General features: G+C 39.0%; 2 protein-coding genes across 2 annotated transcripts; both read right to left on the bottom strand.

Moving 5' to 3' along the window:
- Nucleotides 1–1,674: 1,674 nt before the first annotated feature.
- LOC138897553 (uncharacterized) lies at nucleotides 1,675–2,262 on the bottom strand. Its single transcript, XM_070183534.1, has one exon. It carries the CDS (start codon nucleotides 2,260–2,262, stop codon nucleotides 1,675–1,677), a length of 588 nt encoding a protein of 195 aa, XP_070039635.1.
- Nucleotides 2,263–20,032: 17,770 nt separating this feature from the next.
- LOC138897552 (uncharacterized) lies at nucleotides 20,033–20,739 on the bottom strand. The gene is made up of 2 exons (XM_070183533.1): nucleotides 20,489–20,739; nucleotides 20,033–20,399 (listed from the first exon to the last, which is right to left on the bottom strand). Exons 1-2 carry the CDS (start codon nucleotides 20,737–20,739, stop codon nucleotides 20,033–20,035), a joined length of 618 nt encoding a protein of 205 aa, XP_070039634.1.
- Between the last annotated feature and the right edge of the window lie 2,057 nt (nucleotides 20,740–22,796).

The raw sequence follows: 22,796 nt of genomic DNA, 5'->3' as shown, positions 1-22,796 counted from the left end.
CGTGTCCATCCATCAGCACCTTGAGTCTCTCTTTTGCTTTTATTTTCTGTCTACTCCATTCACACAATAGTTTAGTGTTTTGTATATTCTACTAGTAGCTCTTACACTTGTGACACCAGGTCTTGGAATCTTGCTAGTGGACACTTGATGATTTTGAGTATTTTATTTAACCATACTTGTTCGTAAAATCGTTCACACTTTATTTTATTAAATTTCTCACCTCTTACTCATTTAATAATTAAGAATCAACTATTTTTAAAATGTTAAAAGAATAGATCCATGGCTAGTTCATTGTTGGCTTGCCTAGAGGTGACGTTGGGTGCCATCACGGCCTATAGAGAAATTATGTCGTGAGAGAAGTCGGCCTAGACTTGTGACTTAATTGCAGTCCTTGGTTTATATTAAATGTCGAATTCACTCATTTCGATGGCCCATTTGGCCAATCTTCCCGAGAGCTCGGGTTTATGGAGAATGTTCCGCAAAGGGAAAGCAGTCACCACAACTATCGAGTGGCATTGGAAGTAGGGCATCAGCTTCCGAGCGGCAATTACGAGAGCTAAGGCTAGTTTTTTCAAATGCGGGTAGCGAGTTTATGCTCCTGTTAAAATTTTTCTAACATAATAAATGGGGGATTGCATACCTTCGTCTTCTCAAACTATAACCGCACTTACCGCAACTTCCAAGACCATGAGGTAAACCAGCAACGTTTCACCTTTTTTTGGTTTTGAGAGCAATGGAGGGCTTGATAAGTACTTCTTCAAATTCCTCAGAGCCTGTTGGCACTCCGGTGTCCATTCAAAATTATTTTTCTTTTTGAGCAGTGCGAAGAAGTGATGACATTTTTCTGACGACACGGGAAATGAACTTGTTCAAAGCTTCCAATTCCCATGAGCCTTTGGACTTCCTTTACGTTCAATAGTTGATCCGGGATGTCTTCTATGGCCTTGATTTTATCGGGGTTTACCTTAATTCCCCTTTGTGAGACCAGAATTCCCAGAAACTTACCGGAACTAAACCTGAACGTGTATTTCTCGGGATTATGTCTCATATTATGCTTCCTCAGGATGTCGAAAGTTTCTTGCAGATGTTTAAGGTGGTCACCTACATTCAAAGACTTAACGAGCATATTGTCTATATAAACTTCCTTAGTTTTTTCTATTTGATTTTCAAACATCCTGTTCACGAGCCGTTGATAAGTGGCTTCGGCGTTTTTTAACCCGAAGGGCATCACATTGTAACAATATGTACCGAAAGGTTTACCTTGTTAAGCAGGAGGGTTACCTCTTCTTTGACGAATTTATTCTTGGCTCTGGCAATAGGTCATTTCTTTTGTCTTACCGGAGGTATGTTGGGATCCAAGCTTAACTTGTGCACGGCTACCTCCGTCGGGATACCTGTCATATCCTCATGCGACAATCCAAAACAATCGGCATTAAATTTAAGAAATTCAATAAAATCAGACTTGAGCTCTAGGTGCAGTCCCGTCCCCAAGTAGAATTTCCTTTCTAGGAATTCTTCGAACAATGCAACTTGCTCCAATTCTTCCGTCGTGGACTTCGTTGCATCTGTCTCTTCTGGAACTTGGAAATATCTTGGCATCTAATAATATTCTGACTCCTCTGTCCCCGGGCTAACTTCTTCTAGTTTGGGAGTAGGTGCCGGTTCCTGTAATTTCTATGATGCGTGTTCCTTTCCTTTGCTACTGGAGAACGAAATGGCATTCATCTCCTTTGCTGCCGGTTGATCATCCCTTATCTGCTTGATTCCTTCAGACATTGAAAACTTCAGCAATTGGTGATATGTTGAGGGTACAACTTTCATCTCGTGTAACCATGGCCATCCCAGGATGATATTGTATCTCATATTACCATCTACCACTTCAAAAAGAGTTGTTTTCATTACTACTTCAGCGTTCGTGAGCAATAAAATCTCTCCCCGAGTCGTCACGCTCACGAGGTTGAATCCAGCGAGGAGCTTTGTGGCCGGAATAATGCTTCCGGTGAGTTTAGCTTGCTCCAATACTCTCCATTGTATGATATTATCCAAACTTTCTGGATCCACTAGAACATGTTTAATCTTAAAATCCAACACATTTATAGAAATTACTAGTGCATCGTTGTGTGGTAGCAGCAATCTGCCTGCGTCCTTATCCATAAAAGTGATATCATCTTCCCGGAGCCTTTTAATATGAGTTATTGATACTTTCATCTTCTTTGGTGCCGAGAAGGTGACCCCGTTAATCTCATTCCCTCCGAAGATCATATTGATCGTTTCGCGTGGGGGTTATTCTCCTATTGTCGAGGGTTCTGCGTTGTCTCTATTACGACCATATATGTTCTTAGCTCGGTCACTTAAGAACTCTCTGAGGTGACCATTCTTCAATAATGTTGCCACTTCTTCCCGAATGTGTCGGCAGTCCCCCGTCCGGTGGCCATTCGTCCTATGGTATTCACACCATAAGTTGGAATCCCTCTGGCTAGGATCAGATCTCATTGGTCTCGAGAATCGTGCGTCTTTGATGTTTCTCATGGCTAACACCAATTCAATTAGACTGATGTTGAAGTTGTATTTCGATAACTTGGGGTAAGAAGGATCTCGTGAGCCTAACATTTCTTTATCCTACAGCGATCTATTGTTCTGGTCGTGATCGGTCCTTCTGTCAACAGTGGACTTGTATGTTGTCCGGAAGCCTCTGCCACGGCCTTCGGTCCGCTCGTAGGGAAAAAACCGGCCCCTCGAATTTCGTATGTCCGTATCGTAGTCATCTTTTGATTTTTCTCTGTTCTTCTCCCGTCCTTCGGTCAATGATGGAAAGCCAACCTGATCATCTTCGATCCTTATTTTTGACTCGTACCGGTTGTGACCATACGCCAAAGTAATTGCTTGACACTCAAGTAGGCTTTTCTTCAGCTTCTAGGAAGCGTCTGAACTTCTCGGATTCAATACCTTGGTGAATGCTTCAGCTGCCCATTCATCCGGGACAGCCGGAGCAACATTCTTTCCTTCTGGAATTGGGTAACGAATTCTCGTCGTAACTCAGACTCTCCCTGCGCAACCCTGAATGTATCGACCTTCCGGGCCTGTACTTTTCTGGCCCCGGCATGGGCCTTGATGAAAGAGTCCGTGAGCATTTCAAAGGAATCTATGGAATACTCGGGTAACAGTGAATACCATGTTGTGAGAGTTTCTCCAAATTTCTTTAACAACACATACTCAATTTCATGAGGAGCTAAATTTTTCCTTTACCGCCGTTGTGTAGGTGGTAATATGCTCTTCAGGGTCTGAAGTTTCGTTATACTTTGGCACTTCAGGCATTTTGAATCGCTTCGGGATTAATTCTGGTGTCGCACTTGGCTTGTACGGCAATTGAGTATACTTATTTGAGTCCGGGCCTTTCAGTACTGGTGGCGCGCCCGGGATTTGGTCCATGCGGGCGTTTACTTCCCTCATAAATCGTAAAAGTTCATTCTTGAAAGGATCATTGTCGTTATTGAGACCGGATCCGCTCCCCCCAGCCCGTCGGAGCCAACTTTACCCCTGAGAGTGTTGTTGTCGATCCTCTGCATTGATTGGTTTGCGGGAACACTGGGAGGAATTGGATCTCATCTATTTTCATTATTCGAAGCCCCCGACAGCGCCTGCTTCAACTCCGTCATAACCTTATCCTGTCGCGTTAGATGGCCTAGAATGATCGCATATTGCTCTTGCAAGACCCTTACCGCGTCAACGACATGCTCCTCATCAGAATCATCGGGAGTTGTCTCCCGAACCTGTCGAGGATACTGCCCCTCATGTACCGGTGTTGCGACATTCCCCTCATTGTGGGCGTCACTGATTGAGTCCCCGAAATGAGGCTGATCTCCTCGAATCTCGGGGTTGTGCATGTTGTTAACAGTGTTATCTGTCATTTCTTATGATTTTTTCTAAGACGAAATAATCAAAGCACGTTAGTAAAAAAAGGCAAGAATTAATTTAATTGCACGGATGTCTAGGCCCCACGGTGGGCGCCAAATTATTTACCCGTAAAATGATACAATTGAATTTATATGTGGTTTCTAGACAAGTGAACTAATTTGATCCTGAAATAATAAAATAATCAAAGAATTATGCAATACTTAGCCTTAAAATATAGATGAAATGGAAAAAGTGGCAGTTCCGGGAACAAGGTTTTCGAGCACAACAATAGTGAAATCAAAAGGCGAGAAAGTAAGATTGTATTAAGCTTTGCATAAAATGTAGTGTAAGTTTGCCAGAAAATTAGGGTCGTTTACAATGAGAACTGAGCTCACTATTTATAGTTATGCCTAGGGAAGGAGGTCCTAGGATCGCTCCCTCCTTTAATATCAATCATGAGGGTCATTGATGAAGATGTAACGGTGAACATAAATGCCAAATTCCCTTTAACGGGTCATCGCTCTTAATGCCACAGAATATTCTTTATTAAATGCTATCAGGCGCAGGGTATTTAATACACTTTTATGAACGTTATTCCTTCCGGTGACAAGCGGAATAGCCGTGTTCGGTCTCTGGCCACCTCTGTCTTGGGTTCCACGTGTCCTTCCTTTAGATGACCACGTGTCATAGCATATTTTACCCTATACAGTCATCTGACGAAAAGAATATTTTTTTTGTTTTACAAATGGGTATGCTAGACCCCATATATATATAGAGAGAGAGAGAGAGAGAGATCGACCCGTAGATTCGTACCTGAGATCTTTCTACATAGGAGGTGTCAAACCTTATGACCATATTCTATTCAGAGGAATAAAATAAAAATAGTCTTTTGGAGAGATGGATGAGTGGTTGATATGTCCATCGTTGAAAACCAGTATAATTTTGAACAAAAAACTTTCGAGGGTTCGAATCCCTATCTCCTTTTTTGCTAATTGAATAGATATTTTTCTTTTGTTGTTTTGCTCAACCTGTTATCCAAAAGAATAGGGAATATATGGCTTGACTATTCCACCTACCCAAGCCAGAAAAATAGAGGAGGGGTTGCTCACATTGTCGGTCTCAAACTCGAATAAAGAAGAAGGGTTGTGGTAGACTAGCAAGCCTATGTAAAACTTGCTAATTCATAATAAATCCTCATATTATAGACTTGGACCATGTTATCTAAACAATCTCAATACATATGTTGCAAGACGATTCCACATATTGAGGTCGAAAAGGAATCGAGTGTTGTTACGTCTTACCATAATGTCCGATTTATCTTAATTTTCGATTATGAACTAGAAAGAAAATGGAACAATTTAATTTTGGACTCAACAATGAATTTGAATTATTCCATCAGACGGTACAATGAAAAGTTTTTACAGGGACTGAACCAAATTAAATGAGCAAAATATATTTGTTTGTACTACATACATTTAACCGTTTAATTAAGATGAGGGATGGAGATAACAAATTGTAAAGAAAGTTGCTTCATTTGTAAAAGAGTTTAAAACGAAACAATGTGCGTAAAGTACTACTCTATTTATGGAGATATAAGTAAATCAAATGAACAGTGGGCAAAAGCTCTTGTAGCTCATTGGTCTAGCACTTGTTTAGTAAGTAGGAGGTTTTGAGTTTGATTCTCAACAAGAGCACAACTCAAATATATTTTTAAGTTTAGTCACAGTTTTACATTTTCTTAAACTTCAAACTGATAATTAATTCATTTCATGCCAAATGGAAAATAAGATTAGTATAAAGAATCAGATAGAAGTGGGTTTATCTACTGGAATATTTCAACCACAAAAGGTGTGTTTAAAGGGTGTGTTTGGAATAAGGGAAAAGGTTTTCCAAGAAAATAAATAAGTAGTAATCTTATTCATTTTTCGGTATTTGGTACGCAAATTAAGGAAAATAACTTCTCAAAAATAATCATAAATAATTTAGATACAATAAACATGAAGTCATAAACTTTCGAACCCACGATTTTCATAAACTTCCGAACCGCTAAACTTTCGAAACCGTAAAATTTCGAACTCGTAAACTTTATAATTTCTAAACCCGTAAACTTCCAAACACATAAAACTTGGAACTTGTAAAATTTCGAACCTGTAAATCGAAAGATGAAAAAATTAAAATTAAAAATATATAAAAAATATTTCCGGAGGGGGGAGAGGGGGAGGGGGGTTGCAGAAAAACGAAAAAACAAAAATTTGAAATTACAAAAAAAAAAAAAGTAGAAAAAAAAACTTTTTTTCGTGCGGGATTGGGGCAATGGGGTGAGTGGTGGGGTGGGGGATGGGTGGTGTAGAAAAACGAAAAAACAGAAATTTGAAATTACAAAAAAAAATACAAAAAAAAATTGCTAGGGGTGGGGGTGGATGGTGCAAAAAAACGAAAAAACAGAAATTTGAAATTACAAAAAAAAGTAATTTTTTTTGGGTGTTAGGGTGGGTTGTGACGGAAAAAAAACTAAAATTTAAAAAAAAAAGTTTTTTTTGAGAGAGGGGGTGGGGTTAGGTGGGTGGGTGTGAGGGTGTCGGGTAAGTGAGTGAGGGTGGAGAAGGTTGAAAAGGAGTTTTGAAAAATGTTTTCCCTTCTCTTGATAAGGAAAATGAAAAAAAATAAGTTCATGAGAAAAATATTTTTCAAAATATTTAAGTCAACCAAACATGAGAAAATTAAAAAACATTTACCGAAAAATATTTTTCTTCGTACCAAACACACCCAAATTTTTGAGAGACTGTAGTTTCTTTTACTATACTTCTTGGATCATAGTTCCGCTTTATCTGTTATTTTTCCCCTTGAGACTACGAGTACAACAGATAGATCAATAGGAAGAAACTTGTCAAACGCTGTGCACAATTCCTAGTGTGTCCTTTTGTTAGAAATTGTCTTCTAATGTAGTAGATACCACTAGGACTTTTTCTTAAGATAAAAGTTATAATGACACCAATATTAGGTGGGTTTATTAGCCGTTAAGGCCATGATTTGTAATAATGAAGAAAGCTACAAACTTTTGGTCAGCATGGAGGAGGCCTATCAGAAATTAATCCAATCTAAATTGCTGCTTTTTCAATCAACGACAGACTTGATACCAAAACTGGAGGAGGAATGCTGCTGCTGACCATTTGCCACGTGTCCTTATGTTTACAGTACCATTTGTAAGTTGAAATACTCTTAAAAGTCTGAATTTTATCTGTAAATTACTAGACGACTACTAATACTAACTCGTGTTTTTCCATTCTGTAACTTGTTGAAGTACTTTAAGTATTACTCGATTAATTTAGTCATGATTTTGATGGACTAAGAAAGACTATCATAGGCAAATTGAATTTTTTTTTTTTTTTAAAAAAAAAGACGAGACCAAATGAACATGACATATTGACATTAAACAGCTTACAAGATCCAGAGTAGAACAATTTTCACATTTTATAACTTGGAAAGAAGGGAAAAAGAGAAGAAAGAAGAAAAGAAGTGAAATGAAAAATTGAATAAATCCAAGTAAGAAGGAATAATTTCATGTGAAAAAGATTAAGTTGTGTTTGGCAGGCAGCCCACTACGATATGATTTACGTAGATGGTGATACATGAAATAGACAAGTCTTCTGTAATCTTTGCTCAAGACAAGAAACAATTCTAGAAAGCTTAGCATCGTGATATACATACTCCACGCGTCTCAATTAGGTTGATGTTCTCTTTTTATTCGTCAAAAAGAAAAAAAAACAAATTGACATAATTAATTCTGTTTTAAAAATTATCGATCTCTATACATTTCTATATTTAAAAATTTCTACTAAACAAATTGAGATAGTTCTGTAATGTAGTATGCATATAAAGTTTAAATCTATAATATTCTTTCTCTTGAAACTTCGGCTCAGTCAAATACTACTAAATAAATTAGGACGGAGGAGTATATATGTTATTTGAAGCTTTTGTCTTTTCAAAGTATGCATACAGGGTGTATAAAAAAACCGATAAATCGTACTAAATCGATTATCCGAGTCAAACCGAGAAAACAAACCCGACTATGGTTCGGTTTGATTTGATTTGGTGTTGGAAAAAAAAAATTAACCATAATTGGTTTGGTTTGGTTTTAACTAAAAAAAGTCAAATCGAAACCAAACCAACCCGACATTACATGTATAGAAGTTTTTAATATATTTATACATAAAAATACTTATTGTAGCGTAGTTTATAAATATTTCTTAAACTTTTTCATAGTTTTATCTTTTAACGTATCATTTCAAGCTTGGACTTATAATTTTGAATGCTCCAATAAGTTTTATAATCCATAAATATTAGTAACTCAAATAAATCCCAAGTCAAAATCAAATCAATAGTAATGCTAACAAATGACATTCAATTTAATTGTACTGGGAATGACAATAGTATTGGATATCCATTTTTTAGTTTTTTCATAGTTTAGATAAAATGTATAACTTTTTTTTTTTGTGTTTAGTCATGTAAATAATAGTACTTATTAGTGCTACTTATTTTAACAACTTAGTAATTTTAGATTATGTTCATTTTTATTATGGCTTATTAATAATATTTTTTTATTAGATTTTATTATCCTTATATAGTTCTGTTTTACTAGGATTAAAGAAATATTTTGAGCACAAATTCTATGTTTTATGCTATGAAGATGTTATAAAAAAATCGAGAAAACCCGAAAAACCTGAGAAAACCCGAGATTAAAAAATTTGACTTTTATTGGTTTGGTTTGGTCTTTAGATTTAATAACCCGACATAATTAGTTTGGTTTGATAATCGAAAAAATCCAAATCAACCCGACTTATGTACACTCATATTATAAGTTATGAAGTTTACCTATTTAATTCAAGAATATCACGATAACACAAGTGTATGTATAACAAATGAAAGGCTAATTAAGATCGGTAACTTTATGTTTTGCAATAAATTGCTTGAGGTACGAGTGGAGGCAAACTAGTAGTGACCCATCAAAATGTCAAAAATACTACGAAGAATCAGAAGATGCTCTTCTTTTTAAAAGAAAAGTTGAAGTATAATGATTGTCACAACCTGTCGGTTTAGTAGTTATAATAATAATAATAATAATATTAATAATTCCTAGGTTCTCTATATGCATGTACTGATCTAGCAGTATTAAAAAAAGTTAGTATTACACACTTGATGTCATTTGGATCTAAATCTAAACGGCCACGGTTCTTACCAACCCATAGTATCAAACATTATTCTCTTGTCTTGTTGTTGAAATCTTAATCAGTACCCTTTAATTCAGCTCTCAAGCAAATTTCGTGCCGATAAAATATTCCTTTCAGGACACAGTTTGTGTACGTGAGCAAAAATACATATTCTCACGACTCACCTGATATTATCTTAATTATATTAACTTAATTATCATATTTAAAAGATAAACCTTTATGTGTCGATAGTTAAGGAAGTTAAAATGATATCATATGTAAAGAAACATAATTCAAGTACACCACTATAACTGCTCGACCAATTTTTCAAATTTAAGTTTTCAAAATTATTCGAATAATCCCATTTTAGAATGGTTTAAATTACTTGTTATCAATAATTATGTGCCAGCTCAAGTAGTTTAATTTTGCCATTTTGGACAAGGGGTTGAAAGTTCAACTCTTGTTGGCTTCAATATTTTTCAAGAAGATCCAATTAATAAAAATAAAAGTATCATACCGGACTCAATCCATTGTCCTCTCTAATAAATTTGAAGCGTTCATGTTAAGTGGTGTCATTTTCTCGTATTTGTATCAAATATTTAGATTTTATATTATTCAATATACATTTAAAAAAAAAAATCGACGCTGCGGACACCGCTTTACCCCACGTGCTACCGCTCCTGTAGAAGTAGATGTCATAAATGTTGTCGCTCCACCACTATTTTGGTGTAACTAGGGTTTGGCTTTTTCCAAAAACGTCTTTTGCCGGATTCAATCTTAAGGTTCAATCAAGCCTCTGTAATTAGTGCAAAATAGTAATCACAGTTGGAGTTCTCCGTTTAATACTAATGTAATCCTAAAAGAATTTCGTACACCTGATCATATTTTTTTGCTTTAATTTTCTCTTCTCTTTGCTAAAATAGCAGATAGAATAAGCCTCTTTTTGAAGCCACCAAAATTTTAAGATGATTTCGTATTCTTTGTTACTTAATTCTTTTTTGTTAGTCTTTACTGTTGCACTACCAGAGGCACATTTACTGTTTAAAAAACGGGACACGTAAATTCATGGTTTTTCTGTCAAATAAGATATATATTTTATGTACATAATTTCTAAAATTGATCTAATATTATCTGGTGGCTCTCATGCTCCACATAGGCTGAATAATGCACTTGGTTGATTGAGGAGTTATTTACTTAGAGGAATAAGAATTAATTATATACTTAATACCTTTATTTTTTTCCTTTCTTAAGTGGTGCATCCATATTGCAGAAATTCTAGATCCACCTTTATACACTACTATTCATTTACTGCAGCCACAAGTGTTAAATTTTCCTTATTAAAAAATAAAATAGATAATTTTCCTCATTTAAAAATACAGTTTTATATTGCAGACACAAGTGTTAAATTATAAAAAAATATATATTAGTGAAACTAATTTGAATAATTTATTTAACAAAAGAAAGTACATTTTCATTCTTTTAGTTTATTTAAATAAAAGAAATTTGGGAGATTATAGGTAACCGTAAGGACTGAAGGTAATTTTGATAAGTTTGCAGAAGTAAGGATAAATTTGGCAAGATAGTATAACAGATGATACATATAGTCAATATCCGAATGTAAAAAGGTAAATTTGGCTCTTTTCCCCCAAATCAATTACTACGCTAAAATTGCAGCTAATAAATAACAACAAGAACTCAGTATAATCCCACTAGTGGGGTCTGGGGAGGGTAGTGTGTACGCAGACCTTACCTCTACCCTGGGGTAGAGAGTCTGTTTCCGATAGATCATAGGCTCCCTCCCTCTAAGAACTCCCCACCTTGCTCTTGGGGTGACTCGAACTCACAACCTCTTGGTTGGAAGTGGAGAGTGCTCACCACTAGAGCAACCCACCCTTGTCCGAAGAACTCATGTTTGAACAAGTCACTAGCTAGTGGGATTGAGACGGTCTAATTGTTTAATGAGATGGTGCTTATTGAAAATATTTTTCATTGTCATTATAACATTTCTTTTGAAAGAAATAGAAAAGGATCAAAAAAGAGGAATTTTCATAAAGCACTATACTTTATATCTTAGTAACAGCCTAAATATCATTCGTAGCTACTGTTCAATTGTTACCAGCTTGCATCACAAGTGTTCAAACGAGTAACTAAAACAACCAAGACGAAATATAGAAATATAAAATGCTCTCAGGACCTCCGTGTTTACCCGTAAAATGGTATAGTTAAATTTATACGTGGTTTCTATACAAGTGAACTAATTTGATCCTAAAATAATAAAATAATCATAAACTTATGCAATACTTAGCCTTAAAATATAGACGAAACGACAGAAGTGGCAGTTCCGGGAACAAGATTTTCGGGCACAACAATAGTGAAATCAAAAAGCAAGAAAGTAAGATTGTATTAAACTTTGTATAGAATGTAGTGTAAGTTTGCCAGAAAATTCTTGTCCTTTACAATGATAACTGAGCTCACTATTTATAGTTGTGTCTAGGAAAGGAATTCTTAGGATCGTGCCCTCCTTTAATATCAATTTTGAGAGTCATTGATGAAGATGTTATGGTAAACATAAATGCCAAATTTTCTGTAACGGGTGTCACTCCTAATGCCGTAGAATATTCTTTATTAAATGTTACCCGGGCGCAGAGCATTTAATACACATTTATAAATGTTGTCCCTTCCGGTGACAAGCGGAATAGCTGCGTTCGGTCTCTGGCCATCCCCATCTAGGGTTCCACGTATCCTTTCTTTAGTTGACCACATGTCATAGCATATTTTACCCTATACAGATAGTCCCCCTGCTTTCCGGTGACATAACTTTGTGTTACCGAAAAGTTAGTAGAAACACTCTTTTGACGAAAATTACTATAACCCCCTCTAAAGGCTTCTGACGGTTGATTAGACGCACGCCTCTCCATATTTAATGCCCTGAACACGTGTCATCCCATGATTCAACACAGCTTTTGCCGATTATCGAGGTAATCATGGCCATGAATTTAGCCGCCAAAATTTTACTTATACACATCATCCTTCTCCCTTGTACTTCATAATTTTCCAAGCTCCTGATTGCACATTTGTTCTCCATCTTTTCTCTAACTCTCTTCAAACAAAAAACCTTTTCCTTCTTCCATACAATAGCTTCTTCTTCAAAGCGCTCCAGTTCTTCAAAGAACAAGAACAAAGCCGAGGATTATGTTCCTCCAACGGTGGGTTCCATCACCCCTAGAAGTCTTATTACCACAAAAGACTTCGAAGAATAATTTCCTACTGCTAACTTTTGTACATGGGTTGTCAGTAGGTACCGTTCTTCCATCCGTCCTTCCAGCATTCCTGTTGTGAAGGAAGACTGTCGCTGCCATGAGTTGGATATAATTGCTCCTGATCTATCGGAGCGAGTGACCCTTCCCAAGGAGGATTTTACATATTTTTACACGTATCCCTTTACTTTGGGTGCGTTTTCTTTGAGTGGAGAGCTTGATTCCGTGATTGTAGAGTTTTGCCTCCGCTACCAAGTGAGTTTGGCACAAGTAAGTCCTTCTGTGTGGAAGAAGTTTGCTTGCCTTCAGCGTTTGTGCTAGGAGACTGGAGAAGAGCTAACCTTAGCTCAAATTATGAGTATCTACTCTCCCAAGATCTTTCGTGGAGGAATGATAAACCTCTGCAAACGTGATGTCGCCCAAGCTCACACCACAAATATAGGTAGTGAGGCGGTCGAAGCAATAATAAAACCCAACGTAAGTCGGGGTCGAATCCTCAGGGAGTTAGATTGGGATTAGGTATATATTTAGTGTAATTGTACAATATGCCTTAGATTACACTTTCACATTCTCGTTTGTTGTTTCTACTTCTACTTTAGACCATTGATTGCAATTATAAAACTAGAAGACAATATTTTTGGTTTTGGTTATTTTCCAAATGATAAAAGATCTAGGGTCGTGACTTCCACCTAGTTGGCTACCTAATGGGTTAAAAACTCTAGGACAAGCCTGATTGGTCGGGGTTGTAATATAGCAATCACACCCAATTACCCACTCTATACCTCTCACCTGTTTGAGTGGTTTTGCCCAATTTGGTTTTCTCAAGTCCAAATGGGTATTGCACAAAATAAGTGATAACTGATCAAGTCTGGTCTTACTATCTCTAGATTCAACCCTTTAACTAGGGCTATCAATTTCTTGAGTTCACCCCAATTTCTTGTTAGCCAAGTTTTCCTAGACTTAGTCTTTCTTTCTCAAGTAGAGACTACGTCAATTAGGCATGAATCAATATTTGCAACTATTAATTCTTGAATTCAAGCAAGAACTAGGGTAAATATCACTAACCCAATCACAAACAAGTCCTAAATCAAACACCTATTAAGTACCCACACTAGGGTTGGGCCACAACTCTAGTTAGAAATTTAGCTGCTCATGAAAAATAAAGAAATACAAGAAGAAATTAAGATCGAATGCATAATAATTGATTAGGGAAAGGAAATCTAATGTTTAGAAGCTAATCTAGTACAATAGTATTCAAAACAGTAAAGGAAAACGGCTCAGGTGCTCTCCCCAAAACAAAACTAACCCTAAAAATGACAAAATGTTCTATTTATACTACGCTAAAAATATCTGACAAAAATGCCCATGCGGAGGTTGTATGACCGCATAATTATGTGTGCGGTCCGCACAACGAGACTTGGCTTGACAGGTTTCAGTTCTGTGGCCGCACAATTCTGGATTGCGGCTGCATTCCTTCAACTACTACGGACCGCACATTTGTGAGTGCGGCCGCACTCTTGCTTCTGCGGCCGCACAATTATAGTGCAGTCTGCACTCTTTGATCTGAAGCTCTGGTTATGTGCGACTTCTGCAGACCGCATAAAAATGAGTGCGGACGCGCTCTTGGTTATGCGGCCGCACAAAAATGGTATGGTCCGCATTTCTTCTTGAACTTGAAATCCCATCTCTCTGATCTTTGACTTCTGCAGGCCGCATAATATTGAGTGCGGTCGCACTTGTCATTCTACGGCCGCACATTTATGGTGCGGTCCGCACTCCTTCAACTTGCCCAAAAACAGCTCTCTGAATCTCCTCTTCTGCGGCCGCACAATATTTGTGTGGTCCGCATACTCTGAAGGAAAACTGACATGGATCTTCCTTTGTTTTGCGGCCGCACACAGTATTGTACGGTCCGCACTGTGGCCTTTTGCCTTGTTTTGGTCCTTGTCCACTTTTGACTCCTTTATGAGTTGATTTTGACTCATTTGGATCGTTTCCTAATGTTCTTGTACAAAAGCACATTTCATTAGTTTTCGGGAATACCTTTAAGCATTTTTGAGCTAAAACACAAGTAAAAGAGAGCAAATAAGCGGTCAAAATCCCTACTTATCAACTCCCCCCAAACTTAAGCTCTTGCTTGTCCTCAAGCAATTAAGGCAATTCCCACCTCCACTAGAGAAAGGGATATTTCAGCTGGCCTAAGGTGAATCAATCACACATCAATTGGGACCAACAATTACCTATAACACATATGAATTATCAACAACACAATAATTTGACTTTTTGAGTACCATAGTTTTAATGCAACACTAGAGCATCAAGAGTTGACTCTATTCATCGAGGACGCTCTGTCTTTCACGTAGGTCATTTTGGATCCCAAACTCCTCCTCCTCTACTCTCCATTAGCAAATCTCACTTTAGAATGTAACACTCGAATCAAGGATTGCGAAAAGTGCGCTTATATTTCTCAAAAGAATGTCACAAGTCCGGCTCTAAGTACCATAAGCTTGCCCCTCATATAAATCACCACTAATATAAGCTCACTCAACCTGAGATCATGTAGGGATTTTGCGGGATGTAATGAAGGCTTTAGGACCAAGGAAGGATTTGTTGGAATAGAATGGTTTCATTTTTCCTCAAGCATTCCATTTTCTCTTTTCGTCGGGGGAACTAGAGAGACGCAACGTCACTCTCTTTTGATCATGACATTCATTTTTCTCCTTTTCTATTTACTCCATGCCTATCATCATTGTTTTCTTTGAATCCCTTCAACTTTCTACCTTATTCACTTTCTTTTTAGTTTTTTTTTTGTTCTTTCTTTCTTTTCGTTGCCTTCCCTTTTCTTCATTTCTTTCCTTTCTTTGTACCTTTTATCACTTCCAAACTCCTCGTCTATCCCCCAAACTTATGTTTTTGCCAATTGTTTCTCAAGAATACTAAGAAAAGATCGGGTGCCAAGAGAGGGTCATTACCAAATGAATAAAGGCTTGTAACGTGGTTATTGAAAGAAAGAGGGCTTAGGCTCAAATGGCTTGACTAGGGATATGACATTGGTAGGCTATGGAAGATTTTAAATTTCAAATTGGACTAAGGATAGCCTACAATCATTTCTCAAGCCAAGCTACACTTAGAATTTTGCCTAGAAATCATTCGGGGCAAGTTCTAGACTATTAGCATGAGTACTTGGACTTGCAATTCAATACCTCACCTCTCACGTTGCTGGATTGCTAAAGAGAACGGAGTCGAGGGCCCACAATAAACCTAGTTGAGATTGAGAATCACAAATGGCTCGACCGAACCACTCGATGACTGCTTAAGTCAACACAAGATTCAAAAGGTCACAACTAGAGCTAATTTCTGCCAGCAATTTATTTTTAACCATAAGGTCGTGGGTAAATGTGTTGGTACCAAGTGAAGCATGTTAGAGAATCTTTAATTCATTACTACTATATTTATCTAAACATAAAAGAAAACAGACTCAATCTCTTAAGAAGGTTGTCATGCCATCTATCGTTGGGAAGAGCCACGCGGTTCACACAAAATCCACCTTTGGAAAGAGCCGTAGAATTAAGAAAACCAAAGACTTATTGATCACTCAAACGTAAAAAGAAGCTAACAAATCAAAAAGAAACTACTAAAGTAAAAAAGAAGTTCTACTACTAAGAAAGACAAAGTAAAGAAGTTACGAAATAAACTACGGAAAGCAAGATAAAATGAATATACAAATCGAAGTAAAATGAATATATACATCAAACGAAAGGGGAGAATATATACATACCAAAGAGAAAATAAAGATAAAGGATAAGAGTTGTTACAGGCCAAATGTCAATGTCAAATTAATCAAAATAGACCCCCCCCCCCGAATAAAAGTAAGCATTGTCCCCAATGCTTAGCAAAAATAAGAACAAGAAGGGGTAGAGAGTTAAGAGAACTCCCTATGTCGTCTCAGTCTGCATGGCATCCTCAGCACCCTCAGTCTCCTCTAGCTGTATCTCATCACCTGGCTGAGGGACAATAGGGTTGCTGAGCATCTGGATCATCTCCTCAGCGGTGTGGGTAGTCGTAACCGGCTCCTCAGACTGGCCGGCTACTATATGTGATGCCTCTGGTACTGCTGGTTCTGAAGGTGCTCCCTCCATAAGTAGGTCCAGTGGTAGATCTCCGGCCGATGTAAGCTTGGTAACTACTGTTGTCAACTTATCCACCGACTTCTTCGAAGTTTGAGGCTTCTGCATTTTCTTTACCTGCTTGCCATCCTCAATGGCATCCCCATGTGCCACCAGAGTCTCCATAATGGTCTTCTGGTTGTCCAGAATCTTCTTCAATATTTTCTCCACTGACGGAGGTACCTATGGTGCAGCCTGGACAGAAGACTGTGCTGCAACAGCATTGGATATGTCAGACAGCTTTGAAGTAATTGCCTGCATCCAGTTGTTGAGACTCGCCAATATCTGGGAGACTTGCAACGCAGTCAGTAGATAAGTAGATGAAGCTAGCATTAATAATGGAGCTGATGGTCTAGAAGAAGAAGATGGTGGCATGTCTGCTGTCCCGGTAGAAGGTCCGGCTGCAGTGGAAGGCATAGCATATGCGGAAGGCACAACAGCTGAATCAGTAACTACTACTGTTGGCTCCTCAGACTGGCCAGCAGAGGTAGTTGCCTTACCCTTGAACTTCGGGTTGTCAGAACCCTGTAGGTGGTACCATGAGAAAGGCTTCTTCGCCTTTACTTTAGTATCATACTGCCTCGGCTCCACCTTTTTATCATTGAAGTACTCTATGAGGAAGTTCGGGTAGGGGTAGGATCTCTCATCCTTCTAGACAACCAAAGCGATATTGGTTGACATTATAGAACCCACATTGATCGGGTACCCAGCCATAATTGAAGCTACCAGGACTGCTTAGGGAAGTGGGAGGTTGTTCTCATTCAAGCACAGGTCAATGCAGCTGCACACGAAAGTCTGCCACCCTTTAGCTTCAAAGTTTAGGGTGGCCCGGACAATGGGAACCCCTGATATGAGCCACGGAGGTGTCGATCCTCGAATAGCCAAAATCTCAGCTAGCCACGGGCGAGCTGCCTCACCCATAGCCAGCTTTTCCAAGTATTAGGTGGCCTCCACTTCTTCAAATCCCACATAAGAGTTCAACGCATAGGAGTCGAATCGGATTTTCAGATTTCGCACTTTTTTCACCTTGGTACCCTTTTTAATGTGAGCCACATTAACATAAAATTCTTTAACCAAGTGCTCATTTGCCTTGAGGGCGCTTTGGGTGAACCATTTCCATAATTTTCTCTCCTGGAACTGTCTGAGGACATTTGGGTTGTGCTTGTCCAAATCCTTTATCAAGAATTGTCGCTCGAGAGTGAGCGATCTCTGGGGCCACCACTCTCTAAATCTGTTGAAGGCAGTCAAGCTGACAAATCTGTCTTCCCACATCTCCCTCTTCCTTGACCTCTATAAACCCCCCCACTGTAGCATCATCCCCTCTACCATCATCTGAGACATCATCATCATCATCAATATTGATTGGAGCAGTCGGGGAATGTGAGGAAGAGGGCTCAGAATCATGGCTACCCTCTTCCGAACCTTTAGAATAACTAGACACGGAAGATGATTCATCAACCAAATGGAATCTACCCGGGACTTGTTAAGGTTGGGTGTTAGGTGGGGCTTGGTCAGAGTTTCCCTCAGAAACTTCCCTAGACGGGAGATACTCACTGGTGTCTGATGATTCATGGACTCTGTTGGACGTAGCCTTCTTACTTAACACTCTCTGGATGGCTAATGGTAGGTTACTCTTGCTTCGTCCTCGGCCTCGGGATGGTTCTTCCCTCCCTTTTGATGTATCTCCTCCATGTGATCTAACCATCGTCTGCAATTCATAACAATAGTAATCAGTTAGAGTTCAGGTACATAGGACACAAATATATACATGATAGTTGCAGGTCAGTTATGAAAAAAAACTAGAAGAGGCAGTGCGGACCGCACAAAAGTGAGTGTTGTCGCAGATTGCCAAGTGCGGACAGCACAAAAGTGAGTGTGGCCGCACAATCAAAAGTGTGGATCCCACAATTTTGAGTGCGGCTGCACAGCCCCAGGTTCAGACTACTGGGTCTTTGATTATTTAACAGTGCAGACCACATAATTTTGACTGCGGACCGCATATTTTTTAGGGCGGTCCGCACAATTCAATCATACATATGCCGTAACTTAGAGACTGCAGACCGCACGAAAGTGTGTGCGGCCGCACAATTTAGATTAACACGGCACTGCTTTACGATTCATACAAGTTTTGCAAGAATTAGACATGGCCCTAATAATCAAGCATGATTAGCTATTTACCCAGGGCCCAATTAACAATTATGAAGCTACCCATATGATTTTGAGCAAAGATGACTAACTATTGACATTTTTAGGCATGAAATTAACCCTAGACAAAAGAACAAAACTAAGAGAAGATGAAAAATCTAAAGATGAAATGAACATACTAGTGATGGAGGATGCAGGTGAGAATCTAAGAGATGAAATGCTTGAAGTTTGAGAATTAGTGGGGGATGCACTGTGTTTGCTTAGGGCTTGAAGGTTCAGAGAATGTAAAGTGTAAAAAGTTAAGAAAAGCCCTATTTATAATTTGACCCGTCGGACCCAGCACTTACCTGAATGCGGCCACACAATTTTTAGTGCGGTTCGCACTCATTACCTGTTCCTTCGAAGACGTTCTGCAGGCCGCACAAAAGTGAGTGCGGCCGCAGAATTTGTGCAGACCGCACAATTTTGTGTGCAGCCGCACTTTGTTAAGGATTTTTGACAGGCCAAACTTCAGATAGCATGCAATTTTGATCTTCTAGTTGTGCGACCGCACATAGAATTGTGCGGCCGCAGAGTGGTTGTGCGGTCTGCAAAATTTTGGTGCGATCCGTACTTTTTTGTGAAACTTAGCCAGTTTTTCTTGCACAATCCCTACAATGCACACCCATTCATGTATACACTTCAAAACCAGTTAGCACAAAACAACACCTATCTATCAAAAAAGAAAAGAAAAAGACACATGGGTTGCCTCCCAAGAAGCGTCTGATTTAACATCGCGGCACGACACAAATTACCAATCATTTGAAATGAAGGACCGCCACAATGTGGCCATCATCAACCTTGTCAAGATAATATTTAACCCGGTGTCCATTGACTCTAAAAACCTCGTCATTCTTATTTTTCAAATCTAGAGCACCAAACAGGGTTACATTCACCACTTCAAAGGGGCCACTTCATTTTGACTTCAACTTGCCCGGAAACATCTGTAACCGGGAATTGAACAATAGCACAAGATCACCCTGTTTAAATTCCTTGTTGTGGATGTACTTGTCATGGAGGTACTTCATCTTCTCCTTGTAAAGGGACGAGCTTGTGTAGGCATGATACCGGAATACATCAAGCTCATTCAATTGTGACACCCTTAGATTTGCCGCGACATCCCATTCAAGGTTCAACTTCTTCAAAGCCCACATGACATTATGCTCAAGTTCTACCGGAAGATGGCATGCCTTCCCGAACACTAACCGGTATGGAGACATCTTGATCGGTATTTTGTAGGCCGTTCTATAATCCCAAAGAGCATCATCAAGTTTTCTTGACCAATCCGTCCGGTTGGCATTGACTGTCTTTGACAAAATACTCTTTATCTCCCAGTTAGAGACTTCAACTTATCCTCTTGCTTGAGGATGGTAGGGGGTTGATACTTTGTGAGTAAGGTATCAAAAGCCTTGTTGCAAAAATGCAAACCCCCATTACTAATAATGGCTCTTGGGGTACCAAACCTCGTGAAGATGTTCTTTTTCAAGAATGCCAACACACTCCTTGCTTCATTGTTGGGCAAAGCAATGGTCTCAACCCATTTAGATACATAATCCACCGCAACTAGAATGTAGGTATTTCTACAAGAGCTAACAAACGGACCCATAAAATCAATACCCCACACATCAAAAATATCTATCTCCAAAATGGTTGTGAGAGGCATTTCATTCTTCTTTGAGATCCCACCGGCCCTTTGGCATTCATCACACCACTTGACAAGCTTACTAGCATCCTTATAGATAGTAGGCCAATAGAATCCACAACTCAAAACTTTTTCCACCTTCTTGCTCCACCATGGTGACCACCATACAGTGAAGAGTGGCAAGCCTCAAGAATACCCATTTGTTCTTCCTCCGGCACACATCGTCGGATCACACTATCGGTACATATCCAAAAATGATACGGCTCATACCAATAATAGTCAAGCCAATCCCGTTTGAGCTTCTTCCTTTGGTTTGAAGAGAACTCATTTGGTACAATGCCACTCACAAGATAATTGGCAAAGTCGGCAAACCATGGCATCCCATTCATTTAAATGGCTAGGAGTTGCTCGTCGGGAAATGAATCATTTATCTCAAGTCCATCATGTGGACAAGTGGTCCGCCACTTGATTTTCACTACCCTTGTGGTCTTGAATCTATAGATCAAACTCTTGCAATAGAAGCACCCACCGTATCAACCTTGCCTTAGAATCCTTCTTGCTCATCAAATACCGAAGCTCCTCATGGTCGGTGTGAACAATCACCTTTGTACCCATCAAGTATGGGCGGAACTTCTCTATAGCAAAGACAATAGCAAGGAGCTCTTTTTCGGTCACTGTGTAGTTGACTTGGGCATCATTCATGGTCTTGATTGCATAATAGACCGGATGAAAGATTTTGTTGATACGTTTCCCCAACAACGCTCCAACCGACACATCACTTGCGTCTTACATGAGCTCAAAAGGCAAGCTCCAATCTGGTGCGGTAATAATATGAGTAGTAGTCAACTTGAACTTAAGCAACTCGAATGCCTTCATGCAATCTTCATTGAAATGGAACTTGGCATCCTTCTCCAAAAGTTTACACAAAGAGTTCACTACCTTAGAAAAATCCTTGATGAATTGGCGATAGAACCCCGCATGACCCAAAACACTCCTCACTCCCTTCACGGATGTAGGGGGAGTGAGTTTGAAGATCACTTTAACTTTGGCCTTATCAGCCTCAATACCATACTTTGAAATCTTGTGACCGAGGACAATGCCCTCCTCGACCATGAAGTGACATTTCTCCCAATTCAAAACCAAGTTAGTTTCTTCACATCTGCCAATACCTTGTCCAAGTTATTCAAGCAATCATCAAAAGAATTCCCAACGACGGAGAAATCGTCCATGAACACCTCAAGAATATCTTCCACCATATCAGTGAAAATAGCCATCATACACCATTGAAAAGTCGTTGGTGCATTACATAACCCAAATGGAATCCTCGAGAATGCAAAGATACCATATGGACAAGTGAAAGTGGTCTTCTCTTGGTCCTCAGGAGAAATAAGAATTTGATTGTAGCCGGAGTATCCATCCAGGAAGCAATAAAAAGCACGTCTGGCCAACCTATCCAACATTTGATCAAGAAATGGAAGCGGAAAATGATCTTTCCGATTGACTTTGTTGAGCTTCCTATAGTCCATGCACACTCTCCACCCGGTGACAGTTCTTGTGGGAATCGATTCATTCTTATCATTAGTTATCACAGTCATGCCCCCTTTTTTTAGGACACATTGCACCAGAAAAGTCTATGAGCTATCGGAAATGGGGTAAACAACCCTAGCATCCAACCATTTTATGATCTCCTTCTTCACTACCTCTTGCATTGCTTCATTCAATCTTCTTTGATGCTCCACGGAGGGTTTGGCATCCTCCTCTAAAATAATCTTGTGCATGCAAAAGGCGGGGCTTATACCCCGAATATCTGCCAATGTCCAGCCTATCACTTTCTTCCTCTTTTGGAGCACCGCCAAAGTAGAATCTACCTGCACGTTAGTCAAGCAAGAGGAAAGAATAATAGGTAAAGTGAAACAAGGGCCAAGAAACTCATACCTGAGATGTGAAGGCAAAGGCTTTAACTCCAAAGTGGGAGGCTCCTTATTTGAGAGCTTTGTTAGAGGAGTCTTCCATTTCTCAAGATATAAGGATAATTTCCGGGGTTCATAAGTATATGACCCCATTCCTTGCAAAGCATTGACACATTCCACAAAGCCTTCATTCTCATCATCATCATGATTGAGCAACACAGCTTCCAAGGTATCCTTAACATTCATCACAGCACTAGCATCATCAACAATTACTTCGGTCACTAAATCCATGAATGAACAAACTTCGTTATTATTTGGTTGCCTCATCGATTTGCACATATGGAAAACCACATTTTTGTCACCCACTTAAAAAGTGAGCTCATCGGCTTCCACATCAACAAGAGTCTTCCCCGTAGCAAGGAAAGGTCTACCCAAGATAATAGGCACCTTGTAGTCAACCTCATAATCAAGGATCACAAAGTCCGCTGGAAGGATGAACTTATCAACACGGACTAACACGTCATCAATAATTACCA

This window comes from Nicotiana tomentosiformis, chromosome 8 (genome assembly GCF_000390325.3).
Source record: "Nicotiana tomentosiformis chromosome 8, ASM39032v3, whole genome shotgun sequence".
In the NCBI taxonomy this organism is placed as follows: Eukaryota; Viridiplantae; Streptophyta; class Magnoliopsida; order Solanales; family Solanaceae; genus Nicotiana; species Nicotiana tomentosiformis.
Note: the sequence above shows the minus strand (reverse complement) of the source record. Positions and strands in the feature narration are given on the sequence as shown.

What these genes read in the sequence shown, in the direction of transcription:
- LOC138897553 (XM_070183534.1), bottom strand. Translation starts at nt 2,262, where the DNA reads ATGATCTTCGGAGGGAATGAGATTAACGGGGTCACCTTCTCGGCACCA.
- LOC138897552 (XM_070183533.1), bottom strand. Translation starts at nt 20,739, where the DNA reads ATGAATGGGATGCCATGGTTTGCCGACTTTGCCAATTATCTTGTGAGT. An exon ending in CACCATGGTGGAGCAAGAAG is followed by an intron (nt 20,400 to 20,488) that starts GTGGAAAAAGTT and finishes TGAATGCCAAAG; the next exon opens with GGCCGGTGGGATCTCAAAGA.